The 26,394-nt window shown below is 39.1% G+C and overlaps 1 protein-coding gene across 3 annotated transcripts in view; it reads left to right on the top strand.

The window, feature by feature from the left end:
- The first annotated feature begins 5,717 nt into the window (after window positions 1-5,717).
- The window catches only part of WDR19 (WD repeat domain 19), a 93,771-nt gene continuing 73,094 nt past the window's right edge, over window positions 5,718-26,394 (top strand). For 2 of the 3 annotated variants that reach the window (XR_003309719.1, XM_026455804.1), the window contains exons 1-6: window positions 5,800-5,875; window positions 8,967-9,058; window positions 9,773-9,838; window positions 12,419-12,544; window positions 17,331-17,446; window positions 22,138-22,253. Coding sequence is in view for 2 of the 3 variants with exons in the window: in XM_026455804.1 (XP_026311589.1) it covers window positions 5,870-5,875; window positions 8,967-9,058; window positions 9,773-9,838; window positions 12,419-12,544; window positions 17,331-17,446; window positions 22,138-22,253 (522 nt within the window). In the remaining variant the exon portion in view is untranslated. Of the gene's footprint in view, window positions 5,876-8,966; window positions 9,059-9,772; window positions 9,839-12,418; window positions 12,545-17,330; window positions 17,447-22,137; window positions 22,254-26,394 lie in introns of all 3 variants that reach the window. The other variant, XM_026455803.1, reaches the window with a different exon arrangement.

Genomic DNA, 26,394 nt, shown 5'->3' with positions numbered 1-26,394 from the left:
TCTTATTATATCTTTTATTCTTTTTACTTTTAATTTAAATTTTCTTTTTCTAGTTTCCTAAAGTGGAAGCTTAGATTATTTATTTTTAGAGCTTTCTTCTTTTCTAAAATATGCATTCTATGCTATAAGTTTCTATCTTTGCTAGGCATGGTGGCTCATGCCTGTAATCCCAGCATGTTGGGAGACCAAGGTAGGAGCATACCATGAAGCCAGCAGTCTGAGGCTGCAGTGAGGTATAATTATGCCACTGCATCCCCACTCCAGCCCGGGATTCAGAGCAAGACCACAACTCAAAAAAAAAAAAAAAAAAAAAAAAAAAACTAAGCAAAAACAAACAAAACAATCACTGCTTTCACTGCATCCCACAAATTTTAACAAGTGTATTTTCACTATATTTAGTTCAAACTATTTTAAATTTCTCTTGAGATTTCTTCTTTGATCCGTGTGTTATCTAGAAGTGTGTTGTTTAATCTCCAAGTATTTGGGGATTTTCCAGCAATTTTTCTGTTATTGATTTCTAGTTTAAGTGCCTAAGGCTTGAGATCAGACATTGTATGGTTTCATTTCCATTTGTTCCTCGTTCTTATTTTTGTCTTCTACATTTTTTTACCTGACTTTTGTGGTTTTAATTGAGCATTTTATATTATTCAATTTTCTCTCCTTTCTTAGCATATCAATTACGCTTTTCTAAAACCTTTTTTTAGTAGTTGCCCTATATTTAGCAATATACATTTACCAAGTCCACTGTCAAATAACACTTTATCATTTCACAGGTAACGTAAGTACTCTATAATAAATTATTTCTATTTCTTCCCTCCCATTCCTTAAATCATTGTTATCATTAATTCCCTTATATATAAGCATATATTTATATATAAACATATGTCATTGAATACATTGTTGCTATTCTTATTCAGAACAAACTGTTACCTGTTAAATCAATTAAGTATTAGAAAAAATATTTAATTATACCTTCATTTATTCTTTTCCCAATGCTCTTTCTTTTTTTATGGATATTTGAGTTTCTGACATATCATTTTCTTTCTCTCTAAAAAAAAAAAAAAAATTCTTTTAACATTTCTTGTTCAAGGCAGGTCTACTGGCAAAAAATTCCCTCAATTTTTTTTTTTGTCTAAGAAAGTCTTTACTTCTTCACTTTTTTAAATCTTTGATTTTAATTTAAAAATTAGCTTAATGATAAGTATATGTAATACCATGTGTACATTTACATGAACACTGTATGTTTACCTTGGTTTTATATCAAAGTTTTTACTTAAATCTTTCCCAAGAGAAGAATCACCATCTGTTAGTGACATATTGCAATTAAACTATGAAATGATTCTGAAATTTTTTTTCTATTTTGAAGATACTTTTATTTTTAAGGAGGAATTAGTTTCTCTTCAGATGTTCATTTTTGACTCTGAAAATTTTAATTTTTTTTTTTTTTTTGGTCTAGACTGGTTTGAAACAGTGACATTATTTTGTGTACTAGGATGTCCTCTTGTTTAGACAGATTTATAGTACTAATTAGAAAGCTGCTAACACCCTTATTTCAACTCATCAAGATAATTTAGATTCTTAAAACATAAGGAGAGATAACTTGTTGGAAACATTTTTATAACTTCAGTTAAAAACAGTATAAAAAACATAAAACACTTTTTTTTTCTTTTTTTTGAAACAGGGTTTCACTCTGTCGCCCAGGCTGGAGTGCAGTGGCGTGATCATAGTTCACTGCAGCCTTGAACTCACGCTCAAAGGATTCTCCTGCCTTAGCCTCCCAAGTAGTTGGCACTGTAGGCACATGCCACCATGCCTGGCTAATTTTTATTTTTTAATTTTTTTGTAGCAAAGGGGTCTTGTTTTGTTGCCCAGGCTATTCTCAAATTCCTGGGCTCAAGTGAACCTCCCACCTCTGGCCTCCCAAAGTGCTGGGATTATGGGCTTGAGCTGCTACTCCTGGCCATGAAACACAATAAAAAAAATTTTAAGTCTACATGAAACAATTGTACCTCCTTCATAGTACAGAATCAACTTCCTCACACAAAAATATTTCTCAACTCCATTTACTGATATTCAGGGATTTGAATCCTTATATAGTGTTTCTGCAAAAATGTGTGTGTGTGTTTTACATTAAAGCATAAATTAGTGGTATTGTTTGAGTAACCCCCAAATAATGTTTACATAAAATACTTTTTTTTTTCCAAGTCTTGATCTGATTACTGACCACTACATCTTTGTAGTATCAAAACACTTAGAACTAAAGCAGCTTTACTGTTGAGTCAGGAGGAAAATGCATGGAAAGTAGTTCCAGTTTGAAAAAAGCAGGTCAAGATCCTTTCACCAAAGTTAGCCACTTTGTGTTTGGCATCTAATCAATGAGGAGTGGACTCCTTCACTGGTGAAGGATAATTTTACAGGATACAGAATTCTAGGTTTGTGGGTTTTAAAAAAATTCTCAACACTTTAAATATTTTATTCCACTCTCTTCTTCATGGTTTCTGAGAATTCAATGTAATTCTTATCTTAGCTCCCCTATATGTAAAGTTCCCCCTCCCCTCAGCTTCTTTCATGATTTTTTAAAAATATTTTATTTTTCAGAGTTTAAATATGATATGCCTAGGTGTGATTTCTTGAGCATTTATCTTGTTTGGAGTTCTCTGAGCTTCTACGATGTGTGATTTGTTGTCAGACATGAACTTGGGGGAAATTAATCATGAGCATTCTTCATTTCTGTTAGTGTTTTTGAGTGTTTTTGATCTCTAGCATTTCTTTTTGAGTCTCTATTAGAATTTCTCTCTCTCTGTTTATATTTTCCATGTGCTCTTGCATGTTGTCTACTTTTCCATTACCTCCAGTAGCACATTCATCTTAGTTTTTTTTGTTCGTTTTTTTGTTTTTTGTTTGTTTGTTTTTTTAGTAGAGACGGGGTTTCACTGTTAGCCAGGATGGTCTCTATCTCCTGACCTTGTGATCCGCCCATAAAGTCCTGGTCTCATAATTCCAACACTCCTGCTCTATATGACTCTAGTTCTCCTGCTTGTTTAGTCTCTTCAAACAGTGTTTTTTGCTTTTAGTATGCCTTGTAATTTTTTGGTGAAATCTGGAATGGTGTGAATGTCCCCTCTAAAGCTCATGTTGAAACTTAATCACCAATGTGGCAATATTGAAAGGTGGGCCCTTTAAGAGGCAAACGGATCCTGTGTGCCCTACTTTCATGAATGGATTCATTCATTCACAGATCCACAGATTCATGGATTAATGGGTTAATGAAGTAGTGGTTCATGATGGGAGTGAAACTGGTGGCTTTATAAGGAGACCTTAGCTAGAAAGTTAGCACACTCAGCCTCCTACCATGTGATATCCTGTGCTGCCTCAGGACTCTTCAGAGAGTCCGCACCAGCAAGAAGGATCTCACCAGACACACTCCCTTGACCTTGGACTTCTCAGCCTCCGTAACTACAAGAAATGAGTTCCTTTTCTTTATAAATTACCCAGTTTTATGTATTCTGTCATAAACAATAGAAAACAACACCAGACAGGATGTACTAGACAAAAGGAGTGCTGGTAAGTAGTCTTTTAGTGGTGTGTGGTAAGGTACAGGATAGGGCAAGTGTTCTGCAGTCCTATGATTAGGCCTCAGCGTTTAGTGAGCCTGTGTGGATGGTGAATCTGTGTGGATGGTGAATGTCACCAGTACTTCCTTTTTTTTATTTTTATGAGATGGAGTCTAGCCCTGTCACCAGGCTGGAGTGCACTGGCACAATCTCGGCTCATTGCAACCTTTGCCTCCTAGGTTCAAGCAATTCTCATGCCTCAGCCTCCTGAGCAGCTGGGATTATAGGCATGTGCCACCACACCAGGATAATTTTTTTTTTGAGACGGAGTCTTGCTCTGTCGCCAGGCTGGAGGGCAGTGGTGCGATCTCGGCTCACTGCAATCTCCCCCTCCTGGGTTCAAGTGATTCCCCTGACTCAGCCTCCCAAGCAGCTAGGACTACAGGCATGCACCACCGCGCCAGGCTAATTTTTTGTATTTTAGTAGAAACGGGTTTTCACCATGTTAGCCAAGGTTTCACCATGTTGGCCAAGCTGGTCTTGAACTCCTGACCTCAAGTGATCCCCCCACTTCGACCTCCCCAAGTGCTGGGATTACAGGCGTGAGCCACTGAGCCTAGCCACCAATATTTCTTAATCTCCCACACTTAAGTGGAACAGGATGGTTTATGGAGGCTGGAGTTGTGTACTTCCCTTCTCCCAAGTAGTTTAGGCTCTGATAAAACCCCAGCAGACTAGGCTTTGGTAAAATACTTTCTCCTGAGGGCAGGTCTTGTTAAGAACTGATTGCTCTGGCATATTTTTAAATGCTTACCTTTTCAGCAGAGGAATCTTTCAGTAAAAATTTAAGTAATTAACCTAACTGTCAGAGGCATTTGAACCAGAGAGACTCCATTTTGAGTGAGGGCTAGGAAAATGAGGCTGAGACTTGCTGGGCTGCATTTTCAGAAGTTAGGCATCCCTTGCCTCTAGATGTTTACAATTAAGGGAACAAATTAATAATGTTTACTAAAACAGACCCAGACTGGGGAGTGTCCAGATATCCCAATATCTGGAGAACAAAGGCATTCCTAATTTTGCTTTAAAGATATCTATTCTTGCAAAATAATCAAGAAAATTAATCCTTGATCAAAACTCTTGTAGCAGAGCACGTCTCCCCATATATACAAGCATTGTAACGAGGGTGGATGCGTCCCTCCTCTTACTTTCAGGAATGTCCTGCTCTGTCTATGGAGTAGCTGTCCTTTCACCACTTTACTTTCTTAATAAACTTGCTTTTATTCTGCACTGAGAACTCGCCCTGCTTTCCTGCGCGCGATCCAAGAACCCTCTCTTGGGGTCTGGATCCGGACCCCCGTCTTGTAACATAATTGAAAACCCCAGTGCAAAGGCATAGCACCCTACTTAAGAATTTGCAAACATTCATCATTAATTATTTCGAATCATTGATTAACTTTCTCTAAGCCAGATTCCTACCTGATGTCGAAAAGAAAAGCAAAAGGTAGACTGTTTCAACACTTTCAGACGCTTGGGCAAAAAATGCACTTTCATGCTATAAATAATGCAGCACAAATACTATACGACAGGGCTTTATACTTGGGGGAAAGCTGCCAGGTCCAAACTATAAAGGAAAATTATTGGAGCTCATTTTCCTGCCCACGTTAGCTAGCACATTTTGTTGAAACTGAAAAAAAAAAAAAAAAAAAAAGATTTTGGTGAAACAAACAAAAAAAAGCACCAACAACCCTATCTTGAAATAAACTACTGTACCTCTTACGCCTCATCCCTTATACCCCAGAATCCTGGAAGAAAAAAAGATATACCCGAGCTCGTCCAACCCCTCTTTGCGTGGACTGTGTAGGGGTATTTGGCCCATCCTGCCTCCTTTAATCCAACATTCTGCGTCTTTTTTTCTTCAGCTTCCCGGCGCCCCCTTTGGCCACCACTGACATCTTAGTTATCGCGGTCCAAAATATACGCACGCGCCTTTGAGGGCTCGCAGAGCCCGTCTCTCCCGGACAAATCTCATCCAATCAGAGCCAGCCAGGAAGCCGAGGCCCAGCAAGGCCTTGCGACGCCCAACTTCTTGGGGTTAGCGACTCTGATGTCAGGTGATTCCACCCTCCGCCTCTCGCCCACCCTCGCAGAGGGCGGTGCACTAGACCCGGCCCCGCGAGGCACCGCCTTTCAGTTAGCTCTCGCTGATTGGTCGCTGCTCGCGCGGTCTCCTGGGTGACGGGAACGCGGTAGCCTGCTTGGTGGAGACCGGGTGCGCCTGCGTACTTCATAGTTCGCGTAGCAGCTCGAGCCTGGAGATGAAGGTAAATAACTCACAAATTCCCGGGCGGGGGGCGGGAAAACGCGACTACTGACCCTCGCTGGCTTTCAAAAGAGGATGTCTGTCCCTCTCCCTCCTTCCGAGTTCGTTGGAAATGAGGGAGAGAGGTGACCAGAGAGGGCGGGGGCGAAGTTGAACGGACGAGGGAAAGGAAAGAAAATATGAGAAGAGAGGGCGGAGAGAGAGGCCTCTCGTTTTGGGGACTGCAGACGCTGTAGAAGCAGTGCAGAAAGTAGGAACCCCTCCCTGGCCGAAATGAGCGGACTGAATCTAAAGATACCCCAGCTTCGCACGCGGAAAGAACGGGTCGAGTAAACGCGTTTGGAGGGTCGCGGTAAAGTTGACTGGGTCCGATATCACGAGCTACCTCATTTCTTGGGGCTACACCTCTGGCGCAGCTGCCCAGCGCCTTAAAAAGAATGAAAAGACTCCTAAAGAATAACCTCAAATTGTATTACCTGTGACCAGTTCAATCACCTGCTAGCGAGTGTACATTATTGAGGTCTCACGTTCATGTGCCTCATCCTCTGCACGCACGGTTTCTAGGCTTGGGCTTCTTGCCCACCCCACTTTCTGATTTATCAGAGCAGTCTCCCCCTTGCTCTGCTCTGGCAAAGAAATGGAAGGCTCTTTTTTTTTTTCTTTTGAGATAGAGTCTCGCTCTGTTGCCCAGGCTGGAGTGCAGTGGCTCACTCTATGCTCCCTGCAACCTCCACCTCCAGGGTTCAAGTGATTCTCCTGCCTCAGCCTCCCGAGTAGCTGGGACTGCAGGCGCGTGCCACAACGCCCAGCTAATTTTTTGTATTTTTAGTAGAGTTGGGGTTTCACCGTGTTAGCCAGAATGGTGTCACTCTCCTGACCTCGTGATCCGCCGACCTCGGGCTCCCAAAGCGCTGGGATTACAGGCATGAGCCACAGCACCCGGCCGGAAGGCTCAATTTTAAAATTATTTTAGATGTCCTCATGCTTCTTCGTGGCTATTAGTGTGGTAATTGGAATTGACGGACCAGTAATCATAACTCCCATTTTTATTTCTAAAGCTCTTTACAATTTATGAAATAGTAGTGAAAAGATATTATTCATGATTTACAGTTGAGAATTTTTTGCTGAAGGCAATTTAAGCGACTTACTTAAAGCCCTACAGCTAATAAGTGACAAACAAAATTTAAATCTTGGTTTTTTGGTTGTGAAACTAGCACTTTTTCCTCTGCACGGTATATGGAGCATCTATAGAGCTCCACTGAAGAAAAATAAATATGAGATCACAGCTAGAGGCAAGTCAGCCATAGAAGGTAATGAAATTCCAGTTTAAGGACTTGTCACTTGCATGAAGGAGTTCCGGGGTGAAATGGTCACAAAATTGCAAAAGTAAGATGCTTTTAGGTATTCTTTCTTCATGAGTTTCTTTATGCTGTACAAAACTTTTATGTCCCATGATCATAGCCCACTTCTACTTTCAATAGAGGTTAATTTCTTTAGCATGTAAAATGCTCGTTGGGACAGGGCGTGGTGGCTCACGCCTGTAATCCCAGCACTTTGGAATGCCGAGGCAGGTGGATCACTTGAGGTCAGGAGTTCTATATCAGCCTGGCCAACGTGGTGAAACCCCATCTCTACCAGAAATATTTTTAAAATTAGCCGGGCGTGGTGGCATGTGCTTGTAATCCCAGCTATTCGGGAGGCTGAGGCAGCAGAATCGTTTGAACTCAGGAGGTGGAGGTTGCAGTGAGCCAAGATCGCCCCACTGCACTCCAGAGAGCCTCAACAGAGCAAGACGCCGTCTAAAAAAAAATAAAAATAAAAAACCTCATTGCTTTGTGTTTGGTTGATTATTTATTTATTTTGAGATTTATTTAGTCTCGCCCTATCACCCAGGCTGGAGTACAGTGGCGCCATCTCGGCTCACTTCAACCTCTGCCTCCTGGGTTCAAGGGATTCTCGTGCCTCAGCCTCCCAAGTAGCTAGGATTACAGGCGTGCACCACTATGCTCAGCTAATTTTTTGTATTTTTAGTAGAGACGAAGTTTCGCCATGTTGGCCAGGCTGTGTTTAATTTTGAGGATTGTAAGAGTTTTGTGTTGCTGCACAGACTAAGTCCCCTGTAATAATATCCAAACTTCATATGCCTAGATATGGGCATCATTGTTTAGTATATAATTTAACCTAATATCGAAATCCAAATTTTTTCACCCAAACTCATATTCCTAAATGTTCTAGATCAACACTGTCTAATATAAATGTAATGTGAGCCAATGTAATTTCATATTTTTATTGACCATTAAAAATTTTTTAAGAAAACAGGTAAAATTTATTTTAATAATATATTTTATCTTACCCAGTATATCAAAAAATGTTATTTCAACGTGTAATCAATATAAAAATTAACAATGAGATAGTTTATATTCTTTTTTCAGTCGTTGAAATCTGATATACGTTTTATATTTACAGCACAGCTAGGTTGGGATTACTTATATTCCAGGTCCTCAATAGCTACATGTGGTTTGTAGCCTCCATCTTGGACATCATGTTTCTAGATTGTTTCAAGGGAAAGAAAGAGTTTTCAGTTGATAACACTTTTCACCCAGTAGCCAAGTTAAACACTTAATGATGATGTAAATATAACCAATGAAACTAATAGAAGAAAATAATGTTGAAAGGAGTAGAGACATTCTGTATTTTTATGATGTTTAAGATAGCAATTTTTGTGTTTAATCACCAGGAATCCATGCCACAGATAATTAACTGAATTCAGGCTTCACTTATTTTAATCTTTAACATCTACAAAACACTAAAATTACACATTTTTATAAAATTAACATTCAGAAGCATTAAAAAGCTAAAAAATTTTATAATAAAAGCTCTCCTATATCTTAAGATCTGTAATTTGCCACGTAGTTGTGTATGTTTGGTTGCTTGATTTTGTTTTGTTTGTTTTGTTGTTAACATCTAGATAAGCTCTAAAATAATCCTCACCATCCTGAATCCTATTGTTTTCATGACCATGTTTTGATATTTTTCTGATCAACACTTGATTGTATGTTTTGAAAATATTAAAAATTGTGCTTATTTTTTAGCGTATTTTCTCACTGCTAGAAAAGACTTGGCTTGGCGCACCAATACAGTTTGCCTGGCAAAAAACGTCCGGAAACTACCTTGCAGTAACAGGGTAAGAAACCAATGAATGTTTTAAGCAGTGGTTGTATGCCCATGTAACCATACCATCTACTCAGTAGAAGTTGTTTTTGTTTTTGTTTTTTAGACGGAGTCTAGCTTTGTTGCCCAGGATGGAGTGCAGCAGCATGATCTCAGCTTGCTGCAACCTCCACCTCCCAGGTTCAAGTGAACCTGGCCTCAGTAAAAGTTTTTGTGTAACAGTTGTATGGTAGGAAAAGGAATATATTTATCTCCATTAACATCAAAGTTCGTAGAACCTTTTCCCTGGTAATAACTTTTTATATACAAATTATTAAACTATCAGGAGAAAACACTGAAATCACTTGGATGGCAGCTTTATATATATATATAGATAAATAAAAGAAACATTTAGGCCGGGTGCAGTGGCTCATGCCTATAATCCCAACAATTTGGGAGGCCAAGGCAGGCGGATCACTTGAGACCAGGAGTTTGAGACCAGCCTGGCCAACACGGTGAAATGCCATCTCTACAAAAATATAAAAAGCCCGGTGTGGTGGCAGGCATCTGTAATCCCAGCTACTTGGCAGGCCGAGGCAGGAGAATTGCTTGAACCTGGAAGGTGGAGGTTGCAGTGAGCCGAGATCGCACAACTGCACTCCAGCCTGGGCAACAGAGAGAGACTCTGTCTCAAAAAAAAAAAAAAAAAAAAAAGTGTATCATATCTTTATGTTCTGATTGCTTTCAGAGCTGATTATATTGTGAAAATCTTTGATCGCCATGGTCAAAAAAGAAGTGAAATTAACTTACCTGGGTAAGTCCAGAAGTAGATTTAAAAAAACCTGTCAAGCTTTGTTACCTAAAACATTAAAAAAATACTGCCTTAAAATTATAATCAAATAGAATCTTTCGCTTCTTCTGTTTGCAAAGGGATTTGTTTTTTTAGCCGTAAGTAGTTATGAAATATGTAGAGATATATGAATTAGAGTTTCTATATATAAACACCCATATACTCACAGAGAAGCCTTAAGACAGGATCATAAATCAGACCATGTGAAAGAATTGAGTCCACACGAAAGAATTCTTTTAAATTGTAAACAAGTCTTAGTGTATGTATAGGCAGATAAGATAAACCTGTGTCTACTTTAGTTTTCCATCTCTAATAAATTGTTGGAAAATACTTACTTTCCACATAACTATGTAAAGGATAAAGGCTTTATCCATTTTCAGGAAATCATTCTACATTATACTAAGCATAATTGAAGCATTTTTAATGATTCAGTGTAATCACTACCTGTATTAGCTATTCTGCTGATAGTCTCAGTGGTTATTAAGATGTATAAAGGCTCTGTGCTGTGGCTTATGCCTGTAATCCCAGCACTTTGGGAGGCCGAGGCAGGTGGATCATGAGGTCAGGAAATCAAGACCATCCTGGCTAACATGGTGAAACCCCGCCTCTACTAAAAATACAAAAAAGTAGCTGGGCGTGGTGGCATGTGCCTGTAGTCCCAGCTACTTTGGAGGCTAAGGCAGGAGAATTGCTTGAACCCAGGAGGTGGAGGTTGCAGTGAGCCAAGATTGCACTACTGCACTTCAGCCTGGGTGACAGAATGAGACTCTGTCTCAAAAAAAAAAAAAAATACGTATAGAGTCCCTTACCTAAACTGACTTATGGTGCTGTGCTTTTAAAATTCATGTTTCTTTCTGTAGTTTATTGACCATTTTTGAAAATCAGATTTTACTTTTCTCGGTCTCTAACAGCCTTTCCTACCTCTTGCCCTGCCCCACCCACCTAATGCCATCATTTTGGCATTTTCCGTTAACTCTCTTAATTGTAGCTTCTGGTTTCTATTATTCCTGGAAGCAGGTCAAAGAAGCTATAATTATATGTGAAATAAAAGAAGGTTCAGTAAAAGTTGTCTTTGAGTAATTTGCGTGAGCTTTATTGTGTGATCTCTGTGACATCTATTTCTGTTACATGATGGCCTCATTTCTTCTGGATTGTTTTGCTGTATTCATAATAGTGGAAATTGACTGACAGAGGATCCCCAGATAAGGAAAATGCCGTTAAATACATAATCTTTAATTAGTAGATGATTTTGTCAATAATTGGAAGAATAGACCATTTCCTATTTATAACTATGTTGTTACCTTAATCAAATTACTCTCCTTATTTTCTATCAAGATATAAAATGAAAATAATGACCAGGCACAGGGGCTCACACCTGTAATCCCAGTATTTTAGGAGACTGAGACAGAGGATCACTTAAGCTCTGGAATTTGAGGTTATCGTGAACTATAATCACTTGAGCCCAGGAGTGTGAGGTTATAGCCAAGTATAATCGCACCACTGCACTCCAGCCTGGGCAACAGAGCCAGACCTTGTCTCAAAAAAAAAAAAAGGAAAATAACATTTCTTATTCACCACTTTAGAATCAATCTTTCCCTTTTTTATAATCCTATATCTACCCAATCACTCAGTTTAGCTATAATTTTGCTGCTTTTCTTTTTTTGAAACAGGGTCTCACTGTATCTCCCAAGCTGGAGTGCAGTGGCACAAACATGGCTCACTGCAGCCTTGACCTCCCAGGCTCAAGTAATCCTCCCACTTCAGCCTCCTGAGTAGCTGAGTAGCATGTGCATGCCACCATGCCCAGCCCCCCTTTTTTTCTCTTTTTTTTGGTAGAGATGGGATCTTACCATGGTGCTCAGGCTGGAGTGCAGTGGCAAGATCTTGGCCCACTGCAACCTCTGCCTCCCGGGTTCAAGCGATTCTCCTGCCTCAGCCTCCCAAGTAGCTGGGATTACAGGCATGCACCACAATGCCCAGCTAATTTTGTAGTTTTTAATAGAGATGGGGTTTCTCCATGTTGGTCAGGCTGGTCTCGAACTCCTGACCTCAGATGATCCGCCTGCCTCGGCCTCCCAAAGTGCTGGGATTACAAGCATGAGCCACTGTGCCCAGCCACTTTGTTTCTTATCAATACCTTCTTTTCCTCTCTGTCAATCTAAAATGATCTTTTAAAAGTTGATCATACAAATTATGTCTCAATTCCAGATGTGATTCATTTGTAAAGGTGCTTGATGAGTTTGTTTTATCAAAAGGCAGGGTTCTTTATAGGATTTAAGAAAATCTGCTAACTTAAGTATGATTATATTTAATGTAGTGTATGAAAATGGTATTAAAAGTAAAATTTTAAATTTTACCATCCCCTCAACCACAGCAAAAAATTGAAGTTAATATCACCCATGCAGTGAATAGTGAGTTGTATTTCTCACTTTAGAGAGTTTATTATCTGTTCAAAATAGATTGAATAATCTTGTTATAGACAAAAATCACAGTGATTTTACTTTAAAAAAATGTATAGTGATATTTTGCTCTCTTTTTAAAAAGTAACTGTGTTGCCATGGATTGGGATAAAGATGGAGATGTCCTAGCAGTGATTGCTGAGAAATCTAGCTGCATTTATCTTTGGGATGCCAACACAAATAAGACTAGCCAGTTAGATAATGGCATGAGGTAAGATAAGTTTTTTATTTTTTAAAGCTTCACTTAGAAACATGAATATTTGTAGCTTTGGTGCTAACAATTCTTTTCTACTTTCATTTTAAAGATTCCTCAATGAGTTATTGTCTTAGAAAATGATTATTTTATTATTGTTACCCAATTAGAATGAAATTGTTATAACTGTGAAATATAAATAGCTTCTTAAAAAGTTACTTTCAGTGGAACAGACTAAGAAGTGCAGAGATGAGACAAAATATATATGGGAAAATCCAGAGATGGGCTTGACCATAGGCATGGCTGGATCTAGGAGTTATAATGGTGCAATCAAGACTTTTTCTCCATCTCTCAGCTCCTCTTTTCTCTGTATTGACTTCATTCTAAATCAGATTCTCACCCACGACTACTGGTAGCTATCAGTGTGTATCATTCTTCATAGCAAGCCATGCCAGAGAAAAGAGCATGTGCCTTGACATCACCAGAGCCCATTCAGTTCCTCAAAAGGTCTCTGGATGGAGTAGGCAGGGCCATGGATTGGTACTCCCACCAAGTGAAAGGAAGGGTGAAGGGCAGGGCAGTTCCCAAATGGAAAAACACCTTGGGCAGACAGAATAAATGACAGATATCTGCTAAAATAGAAACCAGTTTCCGATATGGAAAAAAAAGCTTGTCAGCATTTCCAGCTAAAACTTTGCCATTTTGACCTTGGACAAGTTGCTTAACCTCTCCAAGCCTCAGTTTCTTCATCTGTATGACGTGGGTATAGCATGTTTCATGGCTTCATGTACCCCTCAGGTGGGGAGGAAGAGATCATATACATGCTATGAGACCAGACTGTAAGTTTTCAAGTTATTTACTAAGGAATAACCAAACCCAGAGGAAGCAAGGCAGTCATGTAGAGCAGCATCAGCTATAACCTAGGGAGTGCAGTCCCATTGACCCTCCAGAGTGAGTGTTGAGGCAAATAGCTGCAGAAGATACTGTCTACCAATGTAAAGTCCTTCTGAGTCTAAGAACCTTCAGTTCTTACTCTGTCCTCTTACACTTTGGGTTTACATCACTTTTCAGAAAGATTTTATATACACTCTCTGTGCTTTCATTCAAGGGAATGTTTAATAAACTTCAAGTACTGGTTCTTGAGCCAAATTCAGCAACAGTAAGGCCATGTTCTCACTCAGAGAAAAGTGCATAATTAATCCCCTGATGTTTCTAACTGGTCTATCTCTGCCTTCAGCTCTCTATCTTCCCAGAGTGTCTGTTTCTCCACTTCATCTTAGGATTGTTGTGATGTTTAAATGTATGTCATGGCAAGGCATAAAATTAAGACCCAAGTAAATGGTAGATGTTATCGTAATTGTCATTAAAATAAAATTAAGGTTGCTTTACTGTTGATGCTTATAATTAAAGTCTAAAGGACTTTTGTATATACAAAAGCATACCCACTATTGTTTGTTCTCTATTCAAAGGCCAATCTGTTATACTAGCTAGTTATTAAACAAAACTTTGAATATCAATTTTTCTTAAGTATTTTTATTTAAGAAGGTCCTGTTGTACGTGGCCACCTTGCTTCCTCTAGGTTCAGTTATTCCTTAGTAAATAAATGCTTTTAATCAATTTAGGTTCCATTTATAAAATTTATCTGAAGTGAGTCTTTTGAGCACTTCAGACACCTTAAATAGTACCCAAAACCTATCCAAATGTAATTATCACAAAACTTACCGTGGTGCCACTTAACTAAAAATATTACATTAATTCAGTGAGCTGAATTCATTTATTTTTGCTATATATGCTTTTATACTCTTTTAGGATTATAGCAGTATTTACTCTGCTCCTGCCTAGACCTAACAGAAGTAGTCATTTAATTATATGACTGGGATATAGCCATTTCTTTCCACAGAAAACCATGTATGTAACATCTGCTTCATCAACCAATTCATTCTTGGATGGATCACAGAACATGGTTGCTTCTCCCAAGGCAATTTGGACCTGAGTACTAGGTATCCTACTCAGTGTCTTTTTAAATTGACCTTCAGTTGTCATGTTAGTAAAATTCTTTTAAGCCCATGCCTTATACATAGGTTGCAATTTTTTGTAACCTGTACATTTCCCTAGGATGATATATTCTTTAAATTTTGCTTGGCCGGAGATACATGTGATTGTTATATGTTGTCCTGATCCAATGGCATTATTGGAAATTTACATATGCTTTAGTATCATATTGTAATTTGCAAGACTTTCTACAGGCCTTATCTCCTAAGAGGGATGGAGTCTGTTCAGTTAGCTCTTCTTTTGAGGACATTTGATTACTTGATCTTCTTAGAACACATTATTTAACACTTTCTTTCTAGTTGGTTGTTGTGTAACTGTCAGTGCTGATAAACTATTGAATAGACTAATGTTATATTTATCTTATTATATATGATCACTGTTGCTGATCAGATCTTGTTCTTGTTATACAGTTCTTTTCTCTGATACTATTTTTAGCTCATGCAGAATTATTTTTATTCATATTTTCTTTGAAGGAGTCTCTCTAAGACAGGATTAAATGTGTAAGAGATTTCTTACAGGAAATGCCTGTGAGGGAACCTGGAGAGGTTTGGAGAAGAGATTGGAAGAGCTGTCAGACCTCAGTGCATGTCTGACCCTTATAAATGAGAGAGGGAAAGAAGTAAGGTTGGGAAGAAGCATCTTAAATTGTAGCACAGTTTTGGTTTTTTTGTTTTTTTTTGTTTTGTTTTTTATCGGAGTCTCCCTCTGTCACCCAGGCTGGAGTACAGTGGCACGATCTCGGCTGATTGCAACCTCCACCTCCTGGGTCAAAGCAGTTCTCCTGCCTCAGCCTGCAAAGTAGCTGGGACTACAGGTGCCCACGACCACGCCCAGCTAATTTTTGTATTTTTAGTAGAGATGAGGTTTCACCATGTTGGCCAGGCTGGTCTCGAACTCCTGACCTCGGATGATCTGCCCACCTCAGCCTCCCAAAGTGCTGGGATTACATGCGTGAGCCGCCGTGCCCAGCCCATTAAATTGTAGTAGAGTTCTAATTAAGAAAGTTCAGCTAGGTCTGTGGGGAGTCTTTGGGCAAAAGTTACCTGTCAAAGGAGTTCTGCCCAGGAATGGGCCCAGCAGTTATCCCTCCCTCACTCAGTCATTGTCTGGGAGCAGCGCATGAGAAAGCACAGCCCAGTTCATTGAGGTGATGGATTCCAAAGCCTAGCAGTTGGGGCTTGTGGCCAGTTACACTTTCTGCAGACAAAGGGAAATCTGAGAGGCACATTATTATAGCTATGGCACCTACTTAAAACAAGGGAAAAAAGATTAAAATGCATATTTATCTTTTGTAAAATAGATACTTAATAGAAGAACCTAGCAGCCTGGTATGTTACTACTCCCTTACTTGCTAAAATTAATTTTTTTTTCTTTTTTTTGAGACAGAGTCTCGCTCTGTTGCCCAGGCTAGAGTGCAGTGGCACAATCTCGGCTTACTGCAGCCTCTGCCTCCTGGGTTCAAGCAATTCTTCTGCCTAAGCCTACCTAGTAGCTGGAACTACAGGTGCATGCCACCACACCCAGCTAATTTTTGTATTTTTAGTAGAGACAGGTTTCACCACATTGGCCAGGCTGGTCTCGAACTCCTGACCTTGTGATCCGTCCACCTTGGCCTCCCAAAGTGCCGGGATTACACACGTAAGTCACCGTGCCCGGCCTAAAATTAATTTTTTAACGAAACATTTTATTATATGCTTCTATTATTACAACTAATTTTTCCACATACTTTAAATTATTTTTTTCTCTTCCAAGTAACATCATGATTTTACGATGTTTCACAAACTCAACTTGTATTAAACAAGTATGTAATGTTTAATCCTCAAGTTCTCCTAATTTTGCCAGAGGAAACCTCTTTAAACTTACTATTTTGTCCTTTTATCACTGCCCTCAACATTCTTGGAAGCAGTGCTGCTTTCTGAAAACCATACCATGGTCTGTCAGCGGTGCTCAAAATTTAGCTGCATCAGAATCCCCTGGAGGGCTTCTGAAAACACAGGGAGCTGGGTGCCACTTTCAGAATTCCTCGGTTAGTATGTCTGGGCTGGGATCTGAGAACTGGCATTTCTCACAAGTTCCTAGATGATGCTGCTGGTTCTGATTTCAAATCTTGAGAACCACTGTTCTCGACCCATTGTAATTTCTTTTCTCAATATATGGAAAGAGGTACACTCCAAGAAGTTCTGCATCCCCTTAGTAGGGAACTGTATAACACTTCAACCTTGTGAATCCTAGAATGCATGTCAGAACTGGTGGTCGGCAAAAGTGTTTTCTGCCTGCTTTTGAGCTACTCTTAATAGTGACGGAGCTAGAAAAGATATATCCTTTTTAAAGTTACGAACTCCCAATGATTTTTACCATTTAATATATTATGTTATTGGATGCCACTTTTTTAAAGCATGAGGTTTCACCATCCATTAATATTTTTGTAATTACATTTAGAGCTAAAACTCTTTAATAGACAAATTAATAAATACCTCATCATAGGTCATCTCATGAATTTTGAGGTTAATCATAACAGAATTGAAGTCTACATTCATTATACTTTTGTATTTTGAGTCTAACTGACCCTAAGATCATCCTATAGCATCTCCAAAATGTCTTTAGCATTTAGTCTTTGTCCTGAAGCATTAAGTTGTATTTTGTACTTTGGCTTCTAAGTAGATGTTAAAATTATCCATGGAGTACTTTTTTAAAGGACTGTTTAGAGGTTATGATCGTGAATTGTTTAGTAATTTATGTCTTAATGTTACAGGGATCAAATGTCATTCCTTCTTTGGTCAAAAGTTGGAAGTTTCCTGGCTGTTGGAACTGTTAAAGGAAATTTGCTTATTTATAATCGTCAGACATCTCGAAAGATTCCTGTCCTTGGTAGGTGATAGCTGGAAACACTGCTAAATATTTGAGATGCTTTACCTAAATGTAAATTCTGCTGCCTTGGGTTTCCCTGATCTTGCAAGGGAAATTTTGCAGTACGAACCCCCTCCCCATGTCCCCCCAAAGTCTTACATTTAGCTAAACATGAAGATCCCTGTTCACTGCTTACTGATAACTTCCCAGGGTACATAGAATAGATTGAGTTAAAGTCAGGCTGTGCCTTTGGCATCAAGACATTAATAGCATGGCTTCCATTTGTCCTTTCTCACCCAGACTCTACCTCTGGACTAGGAATAGCTCATATGCATATGAACACATATTGATAATATGTGCTATTTTTGTTAATTTTAGTTAATTTAGTTGCATTTTAATATGTGGTAATTTTACTCCACACAGTAGGCAGATTAAAACATTTACTGCTTGGGTCTGGGCATGGTGGCTCACGCCTGTAATCCCAGCACTTTGGGAGGCCATGGTGGGTGGATCACAAGGTCAGGAGTTCAAGACCAGCCTGGCCAAGATGGTGAAACCCTGTCTCTACTAAAAATACAAAAAAATTAGCCAGGTGCAGTGGCAGGCACCTGTAGTCCCAGCTACTCAAGAGGCTGAGGCAGGAGAATCACTTGAACTCGGAGAGTGGAGGTTGGAGTGAGTCAAGATCACGCCACTGCACTCCAGCCTAGGTGACAGAGTGAGACTTCATCTCAAAAAAAAAAAAAAATTACTGCTTGGATAGAATATATCAAGATTTCTAATTCTGACCCCTCACCCTCTCCAAATCCTAGTTAAATCTAGATGTGGACTATGAATTCCATTTGCCTCAGGATATGCAGCCGGAGGGTGTTTTTATGTGTTCCTTGTTCGACCTTCTTGTTTCAGCTCTTTGATTCCCCCAACCTCTGGCCACTTGGCATCTGCCCTCTGAATACCCAAGAAGAATCATCTATTCTTGTCAATTATTGTAACATCATTGTGATGAATGGTAGAACCTAGCATCCAGGTGGCCAGGAAAAGTATAACTTACTGCTAATAAAGGAATTACACTCTGGAGATAGTGGCACCCACAGATACTTGAGAAAGTGCTCTTCATTCAAGACAATCATTTCAAATTATTTTTACATATATGTATCTCTTTAATGTTAACATTAATTTTTGGTGCTCCAGCTAAACATTAATGTCATTGAACTATTTGAAAAGTTAAACTAAAATTTTTTAAGTTACAAATATCAACTTTAAATTAGTTTGTCTATTAACTGTTATTATTGGTGTTAAGACTAACTTGATATCTGAGCACTGAAAGCAAAAGGGCTTTGAGGTATATAAGAAGGAGGAGGAAGAAGATACTTCCTTCTCCCTTTCTTGGGTATAGAAAGATATCTTTGGCATCTTCCTACTTGTCTTTGTGTAGTCTTTTCCCCTTCCTAATGCCTATTTCTTTGGAGACCCAGTTCCTTTATAACACCCAAGTCCCTTAATCTATGATCTGCAAAATCTCTGTAGCCCCAGTTTCTTCTCTGAATATTTCTTTCACATTTTGTGCTCTGGTCTCCTGATACGAAATACTGTCTATATCCTGAAAACTCCCAAATTTTTATCTTTTCCACACTGTAGACTCATACCTCCAGCTGCTTACTCAACATTTTCAATGAGGTGTCTAAATATACACTTCAAATTTAGTATCTCCAAAACCTTCTTGACTCACAGCTTTTCCTTCCACTGTTGTTGACATTTCATTCTTCCAAATCTTTAGGCCAAGATTTAGGGCCACCCTTGACTCTTTTCTTTCTCGTACTCTCCATATCTAATTTGTCAGAAAATCTTATAGACTCAACCTCCAAATATCTCCAGAATCCAGCCTGTCTCACCATCTCTACTGCTGCCACCATGGTGTGGTCTCAAACATTTTCTGCCTTAATTTCTGCAGTCTCCTCTTTACTGGCCTCTCCACTTCAACTCTTGCCCCACTCTAGAATCTTCTCAACCCAGAGGCCAGAATGAGCCCTCTGCTCAGAACTCTTCAATGGTTTCCGTCTCACCCAGAATCAAAGCGAAAGGCCTTAAAATGGCCAGAACAAATTTTCCATAATCTGGCCTTTGCAACCCTTCTGACCTCATCTCATGTTCTTCCTTTGTCATTTGTCTGCTCCAACCACACTGTCCTTCCTGAGCCTCTTAACACACCAGGCAAACTCCTGCCTCAGGGTCTACTCACTTAACCTTTCATTTAATACTTGCTTTCTGCATAGGTACTGTATTAGATTCTATGAGGGTATGAAGAATGAAATGAATGTGGTCTCTGCTTTCAGTAACAGCTAAAATAGCTGACACTTTGATAGCATTTCATTTCATATGTGCCTTGCACTTTGGTCCGTGCTTTAATGCAATTGAATCTCAACCCTATGAGAGGTCATACTATTATTCCCAATTTATGAACGAAGTGAGTAAGGAATAGAAAGGTTGGCTAGGCATGGTGGCTCATCCCTGTAATTCCAGCATTTTGGAAGGCCGAGGCAGGTGGGTCACTTGAGGTCGGGAGTTCAAAACCAGCCTGGCCAACATGGTGAAACCCCATCTCTACAAAAAATACAAAAAAATTAACCAGGTGTGGTAGTGGGCTCCTGTAATCCCAGCTACTTGGGAGGCTGAGGCAGGAGAATTGCTTGAACCCAGGAGGCAGAAGCTGCAGTGAGCTGAGAAGATTATACCACTGCACTCCAGCCTGGGAAACACAGCAAGACTCCATCTCAAAAAAAAAAAGGTTAAGTAACTTACCGAAGATTTTTTCAGTAGGTAGTGGAGCTAAGACTCAAAGCTAAGCAGTCTGGCTCCAGAATCTATACACTTAACTGTTCTTCTCATTAGTAGAATTACCCTTGGGACTCTTGAGGATTTATCTATCCCAAGACCTTCAGAAATGCCCATCGTGTCAAGTGTGTGATTTCCCCAAAAAAAAAAAAAAAAAAAAAAATGTAATTTTTGCACTGACTGGAAAGCTCAATGAAAAACCGTGATAGTTAGTGGCTATTTGATATTATTCATTAGCTTAGTTACACAGTTCTTAACAGGTACATCAGTGTTTTCATATATTATTATATATCTTTTAGCTGTTGCTGTTTTTGTTTTTTGTTTTTTTTTTTTTGAGACGGAGTCTTGCTCTGTGGCCCAGGCTGGAGTGCAGTGGCCAGATCTCAGCTCACTGCAAGCTCCGCCTCCCGGGTTTACGCCATTCTCCTGCCTCAGCCTCCGGAGTAGCTGGGACTACAGGCGCCCGCCACCTCGCCCGGCTAGTTTTTTGTATTTTTTTAGTAGAGACAGGGTTTCACCGTGTTAGCCAGGATGGCTGTTTTTGTTTTTTTGAGAGGTAAGGTCTTGCTGTGTCACCCAGGCCAGAGGGCAGTGGTGGGATTACGGCTCATTGCAGCCTCAATCGCCTAGGCTCAAGTGATCCTCCCACCTCAGCTTCCTGAGTAGCTGGGACTACAGGCATGTGCCAGCAGACCTGGCTAATTTTTTTTCTTTAATTTTTGTAGAGATGAAGTCTCACTCTGTTGCCTAGGCTGATCTTGAACTCCTGGGCTCATACAATCCTCCCACCTCAGCTTCCCAAAGCGCTGGGATTATAGGCATGAGCCACTGTGCCTGGCCTCTTTTAGTTATATATGAACAGTTAAACTGTGAATGTTAAATCTGCTTACGTCATAGGTATACCACACCATGAAGCTGAGTATGAGTAAAGTTAACTTCACTGCTTTGGAATTTACGTCTCTTAAGACATTAACTTTGGAGCCAGGCATGGTGGCTCACGCCTATAATCCCAGCACTCTGGGAGGCCAAGACGGGTGGATCGCTTGAGCTCAGGACTTGGAGACCAACTTGGGCAACAAAATGAAACCACGTCTTTACAAAAAATACAAAAATGGCCAGGTGTGGTGGCTCATGCCTGTAGTCCCAGCACTTTGGGAGGCCAAGGCAGATCACCTGTAGTCAGGAGTTCAAGACCAGCTTGGCCAACATGATGAAACCGTGTCCCTACTGAAAATATAAAAATTAGTCAGATTTGGTGGCACACCCGTAGTCCCAGCTACTTGACAGGCTGAGGCAGAAGAATTGCTTGAACCTGGGAGGCGAAGGTTTCAGTGAGCCAAGATTGCACCACTGTACTCCAGCCTGGGCAAGACAGCAAGACTCCATCTTAAAAAAAAAAAAAAAGAATTAGCTGGGTGTGGTTGCATGTGCCTATAGTCCCAGCTACTTGGGAGGCTGAGTTGGGAGGATGACTTGAACCTGGGAAGCAGAGGTTGCAGTGAGCTGAGATCACACCACTGCACTCTAGCCTGGATGACAGAGCCAGAACCTGTCTCAAAAAGGAAAAAAAGACACTATCCTTGCAGGTTTGGTTATATGATAAGCAAATAAATCTTGTCAAGGAGCAAAATATCTTTTTACATTAGGGCCCCTATGCTTATATCCAGATAAAAATTTGGAAAACAGTAATGCCTTAAACACCATTATTTTGATTGATACCTTGGTAATAAACTATTTTAAATAAGGTTGCTTAGACACTAACTGCTTTGATGAAATTCTAAATTCTTGTCTGTTTAATTTCTTGGTATATTCAGATTGGCATCACAGATTTTTTTCTTTGAGAAATCCACATGTCTGTACAAAAATCATCTCTTTTTCAGGAAAACATACTAAGAGAATCACTTGTGGATGTTGGAACACAGAAAATCTGCTTGCTTTAGGTGGTGAAGATAAAATGATTACAGTTAGTAATCAGGAAGGTGACACGATAAGACAGGTAATACAGTAACATCTCTTTGGTTTGATATATTCAAGCTTTCCCCCCAAATAAATAGTTTGTCTATCAAACTAATCTATACAATTTTTAAAAATCTATATGTGAGGTATGTATGTGTGTGTATACACAATAACTTCAAAAACCTTTCTATTTATGTGTCAGAACGTTTTTCTTTGATATGAATATGTTCTCCAAATATCCTCCTTTGTATATTTCCCTTTGTTATTAACGTGGATTATCAGCTCTGTAGTTCTAGTCAGTGTATTTGTGAAGTAACTCTTTTTTATATATGTATATTTATAATACAAATGTTAATAACTGGTAGATCTTGAACTCAGAGTCAAATCTGCCTGATTATAAAGCCCATACCTTTAACTGATAAATTGCTTCTAAACTAATGCTAATGAAATTTAATTTTAAGATTAAATTTTTCTACTGTTCACATTTCTCAAGATTGATTAGCTCTTTCAGAGGCTCCCTCCTTATGGGAATTTGTATCGCCAGTAGATATGTAATGTAACCAATGGGAAATTTTCACTTTGGACTACTGCTTATGATTTAGTATTGCTAGAGTAATATTGACTAACATATTCTTTGAATACCTGCTAGGCACATGGTACTGTGCTATATACTATAGAAAGAATATGAAATACGGCTCTGTATTGGCCAATCTATTGCTGCATAACAAATTAACCTCAAAATGTAGAAGCTTAAAACAACACTTAACGATTTCATGGTTTTGTGGATGAGGAATTTAGATGCAGCTTATCTGGGTGTCTCTGCCTCAAAGTCTCTACAAGGCTGCAATCATGTTGTCAGACAGGGCTGCAGTTTCATGTGAAGGCTCGATAGGGAGAAAATCTGCCTCCAAGCTCACTCACGTGGGTGTTGACAGGGTTCAGTGCCTTATAGGTTGTTAGACTCAGTTTCTCTCTAGCTATTCACTGGAAGCCTCCCTCACTTCCTTGCCAGATGGATCTCTCCATAGAGTGCCTCACAACATAGCAGCTGGCGAGAGAGTGAGAGAAGCCATTCAAGACTGAAGCTGCATCTCTTTATAACCTAATCACAGAATCACTTTTGCGATATTTTGTTCTTTAGAAGTGAATTACAAGGTATAGCCCACACTCAGTAGGGCAGGGATGGGGATCACACAGGCATAAAACCAGAAAGTGGGGATCATTGTGGGCCACCTTAGAGGTTGCCAATCATAGGGCCCCACTCTTAAGAAGGCATTATTAATATTATAAAACACACATGGTCTTGCTGATTAATTGTCACATTTTGTGGTGCAGCTTACCTGTCCTACAACATTTGGGAGATAGAGAAGATCAATGAAAGTTTGATTGTGACTCTCTCAAAGATAGAAGGCTATCTGAATCAGTCAGGGTATAGACTAAACTGTTGGGACAGAGAGACCTAAAACTTTAGGGGGTGTAAGAATATGATAGTATGGGTCGGGGCAGGGGGTTTCCTCTCTTTCTTTCTCATGTAACAGAGAGACAAGTCACCTACGTACCTCTGCTTCACTAAATTGTACAGAGTCTCAGGTTCCTTCCGTCTTATTGCTCTGCCATTTTCTAGAGTATTTTACCCTCATCTGCATGATTGAAGCTAGTGTACCAGGATCACATCTGCATTTTAGCTCCAGGGAAAGGACAAAGAGAAGAAATAGAATGTAAGAAATTTGTAAAGGACTTGATCTGGAAGATGCATTTATTATTTCCCTTCATATCATATGACTAGAACCTAGTCATGTGGCCAAATCTACCTGCTCCCAGGACAGCTGCAATTTTAGTCCAGCTAGATCACTATGTGCCTTGCTAAAACTTACTTTAGTAGATAGTGCAGAACATTTACTCATTCAGGACAAGCAGAACAGCAAGGAAAAACTTACTACAGCTTGTTCATGTGTTGTTCAAGCCTGGACTAACTGAAGATACAGGTTTTGATTGGGAATTTTTAGAAAATAGGGCTGAAGAAAGTCGATTCCTGTGTCTGTTTTAATCATCCTATTTTCAATGCCCTTAAGAAATAGAATGTTAGGTATAGTACAAATGTTACAACTCCCCTCTCTTGTGTCCATATCAGACATCACCAATAGATAGTGGATTTTTTCCCTCCACTGAATCAAAATATGGCCTTAGAATATTTTTTCCATATAGCATTCCAGGAAGTCACTACAATTCAGCTGTTACTTACGTACAAGATAACTATTTTTCATTTCTAATCCTTAAGAAGTCTGCTTCCAAAATTAGACATCCTACTTAAGCTGTCATGTAGTAAGCAAAATATGCATTGTAAGTGTTGCTTTGTTTGGTGTTTTTTCTTTTTATTTTATTTTATTATTATACTTTAAGTTCTAGGGTACATGTGCATAACGTGCAGGTTTGTTACATATGTATACTTGTGCCATGTTGGTGTGCTGCACCCATCAACTCGTCAGCACCCATCAATTCGTCATTTATATCAGGTATAACTTTTCTTAATTGTTTTAACTTTGGTGTTCTGAAGATCACTATGGTGTTACTTGTATGGATTTATTTTTATTTATCCTGCTCAGGATTTGTCTTGCTTCCTGAATCTGAAGATTGCTATCTTTTGTCAGTTCAGGAAAATTCATAGTCACTATCTCTTTGAATATTACTTCTTGCCCTTTCTATTCTGTTTTTCGGGAGCATCTGTTAGATAGCTGTTGGACCTTCTTATGTCTCTTAATCTCTCCTTTTCATAGTTTCTATCTTTTTATCACTCTGCAACCTTTTGGATGATTTCCTCATATTAGTTCACATATTCTTTCTTCAAATTTGTCTAATCATCTGTCTATACCATTGAGTTTTTTTATTTTAATGACTCCTTGTTTTTAGAAAGTACTTTGTAGTTCTTTTAAAAATCTGCTTGAAATACGTGAATAGACAGTTCACACAAAAATATATAAAAAATGGCTCTCATACATATGAAAAAATTTCAAACTTACTCATAATTAAATAACCACAAATTAAAGCCACACTGAAATACCAGTTTTCATCTATCAGCGTGGCAAAATTATGTAAAATATGACAACATATTCTGTTGGTGAAACTGTAGATAAAATAAGTATGTCCTGTCTGGAGGAAAATTTGGAAATAGCTAACAAAACTACATCTGTACTTTGACCTAACAATACCATTTCTAGGACTCTACCCTTCAGATACACCTGCTATAATACAAAAGTACATATGCACCCAAAAAAAACTGCCTGAACTTAAAAAATTCTTTTCTGATATTTATGAGTCCTTTTACAGCTTTAGTCATTTTTAAAATATTTATTTTATAATTTCTGTCTCCGATAATTCTATTATTTTTATATCTGCTAGCTCCTTCTCTTGATACATTGTTTCTTTACGAGTTTTGTAATTTTGAATTATGAGCTCATCTTTAGCAAGGTTTATGTGTGGAAATTTTTTAAAACCTTGGTAGAGGTTCTGGTTTAGTTTTTTCCACTGCAGGGGTAGTATAAGCCTGGATGCTTCCATATTTTATGTTAATTTCTCATCTTGGGAGCTCCCAAACAACCCAACATACAAATTTGAACCTCAGGCTATAGTAAGGATAGGAAGGGAGGAATGGAGATATTTAAATCCTTTCTCCTTTTCCTTTTCCTTTCTTTTTTTTTTTTTTTTTTTTTTTTTTTTGAGACAGGGTCTTGCTCTGGAGTGCAGTGGCATAATCATAGCTCACTGCAACCTCAAACTCCTGGGCTCAAGCTATCCTCCCACCTCAGCCTCCCAAAGCACTGGGATTACAGATATGAGCCACCGCGCCCATCCTTTAATTAAGTTATTGAAATGAACTTTGTTTTGTCTGACTCAACACTCAGGCCAAGATAAATGGGTTTCCTTATTGTCTCCCATAACTAGCTGCTCTGGATAGCTGCAGCATCAGTTTCTGCACACACTCTGGTTTTAGTTTGATGTTTGCTGATGGTCCCTGTAAATTTCCCTTTTCTTCTTTCAAGCTTATTTATCTATTTAATAAGATATATTTTCTGTTTCATCTAGAATTTCTAGATATTTGTAACAGTAGGATTTTCAGGTTCTTAGTCCAACATTAGTCAGGAATGAAAACAAGTTACCTGTTCTATTAATATTCAGAATGAATT

The sequence above is a fragment of the Piliocolobus tephrosceles genome, chromosome 3 (assembly GCF_002776525.5).
Source record: "Piliocolobus tephrosceles isolate RC106 chromosome 3, ASM277652v3, whole genome shotgun sequence".
Taxonomy (NCBI): domain Eukaryota; kingdom Metazoa; phylum Chordata; class Mammalia; order Primates; family Cercopithecidae; genus Piliocolobus; species Piliocolobus tephrosceles.
The sequence above is the reverse complement of the archived record's forward strand: the minus strand, read 5'-3'. Positions and strand labels throughout refer to the sequence as shown.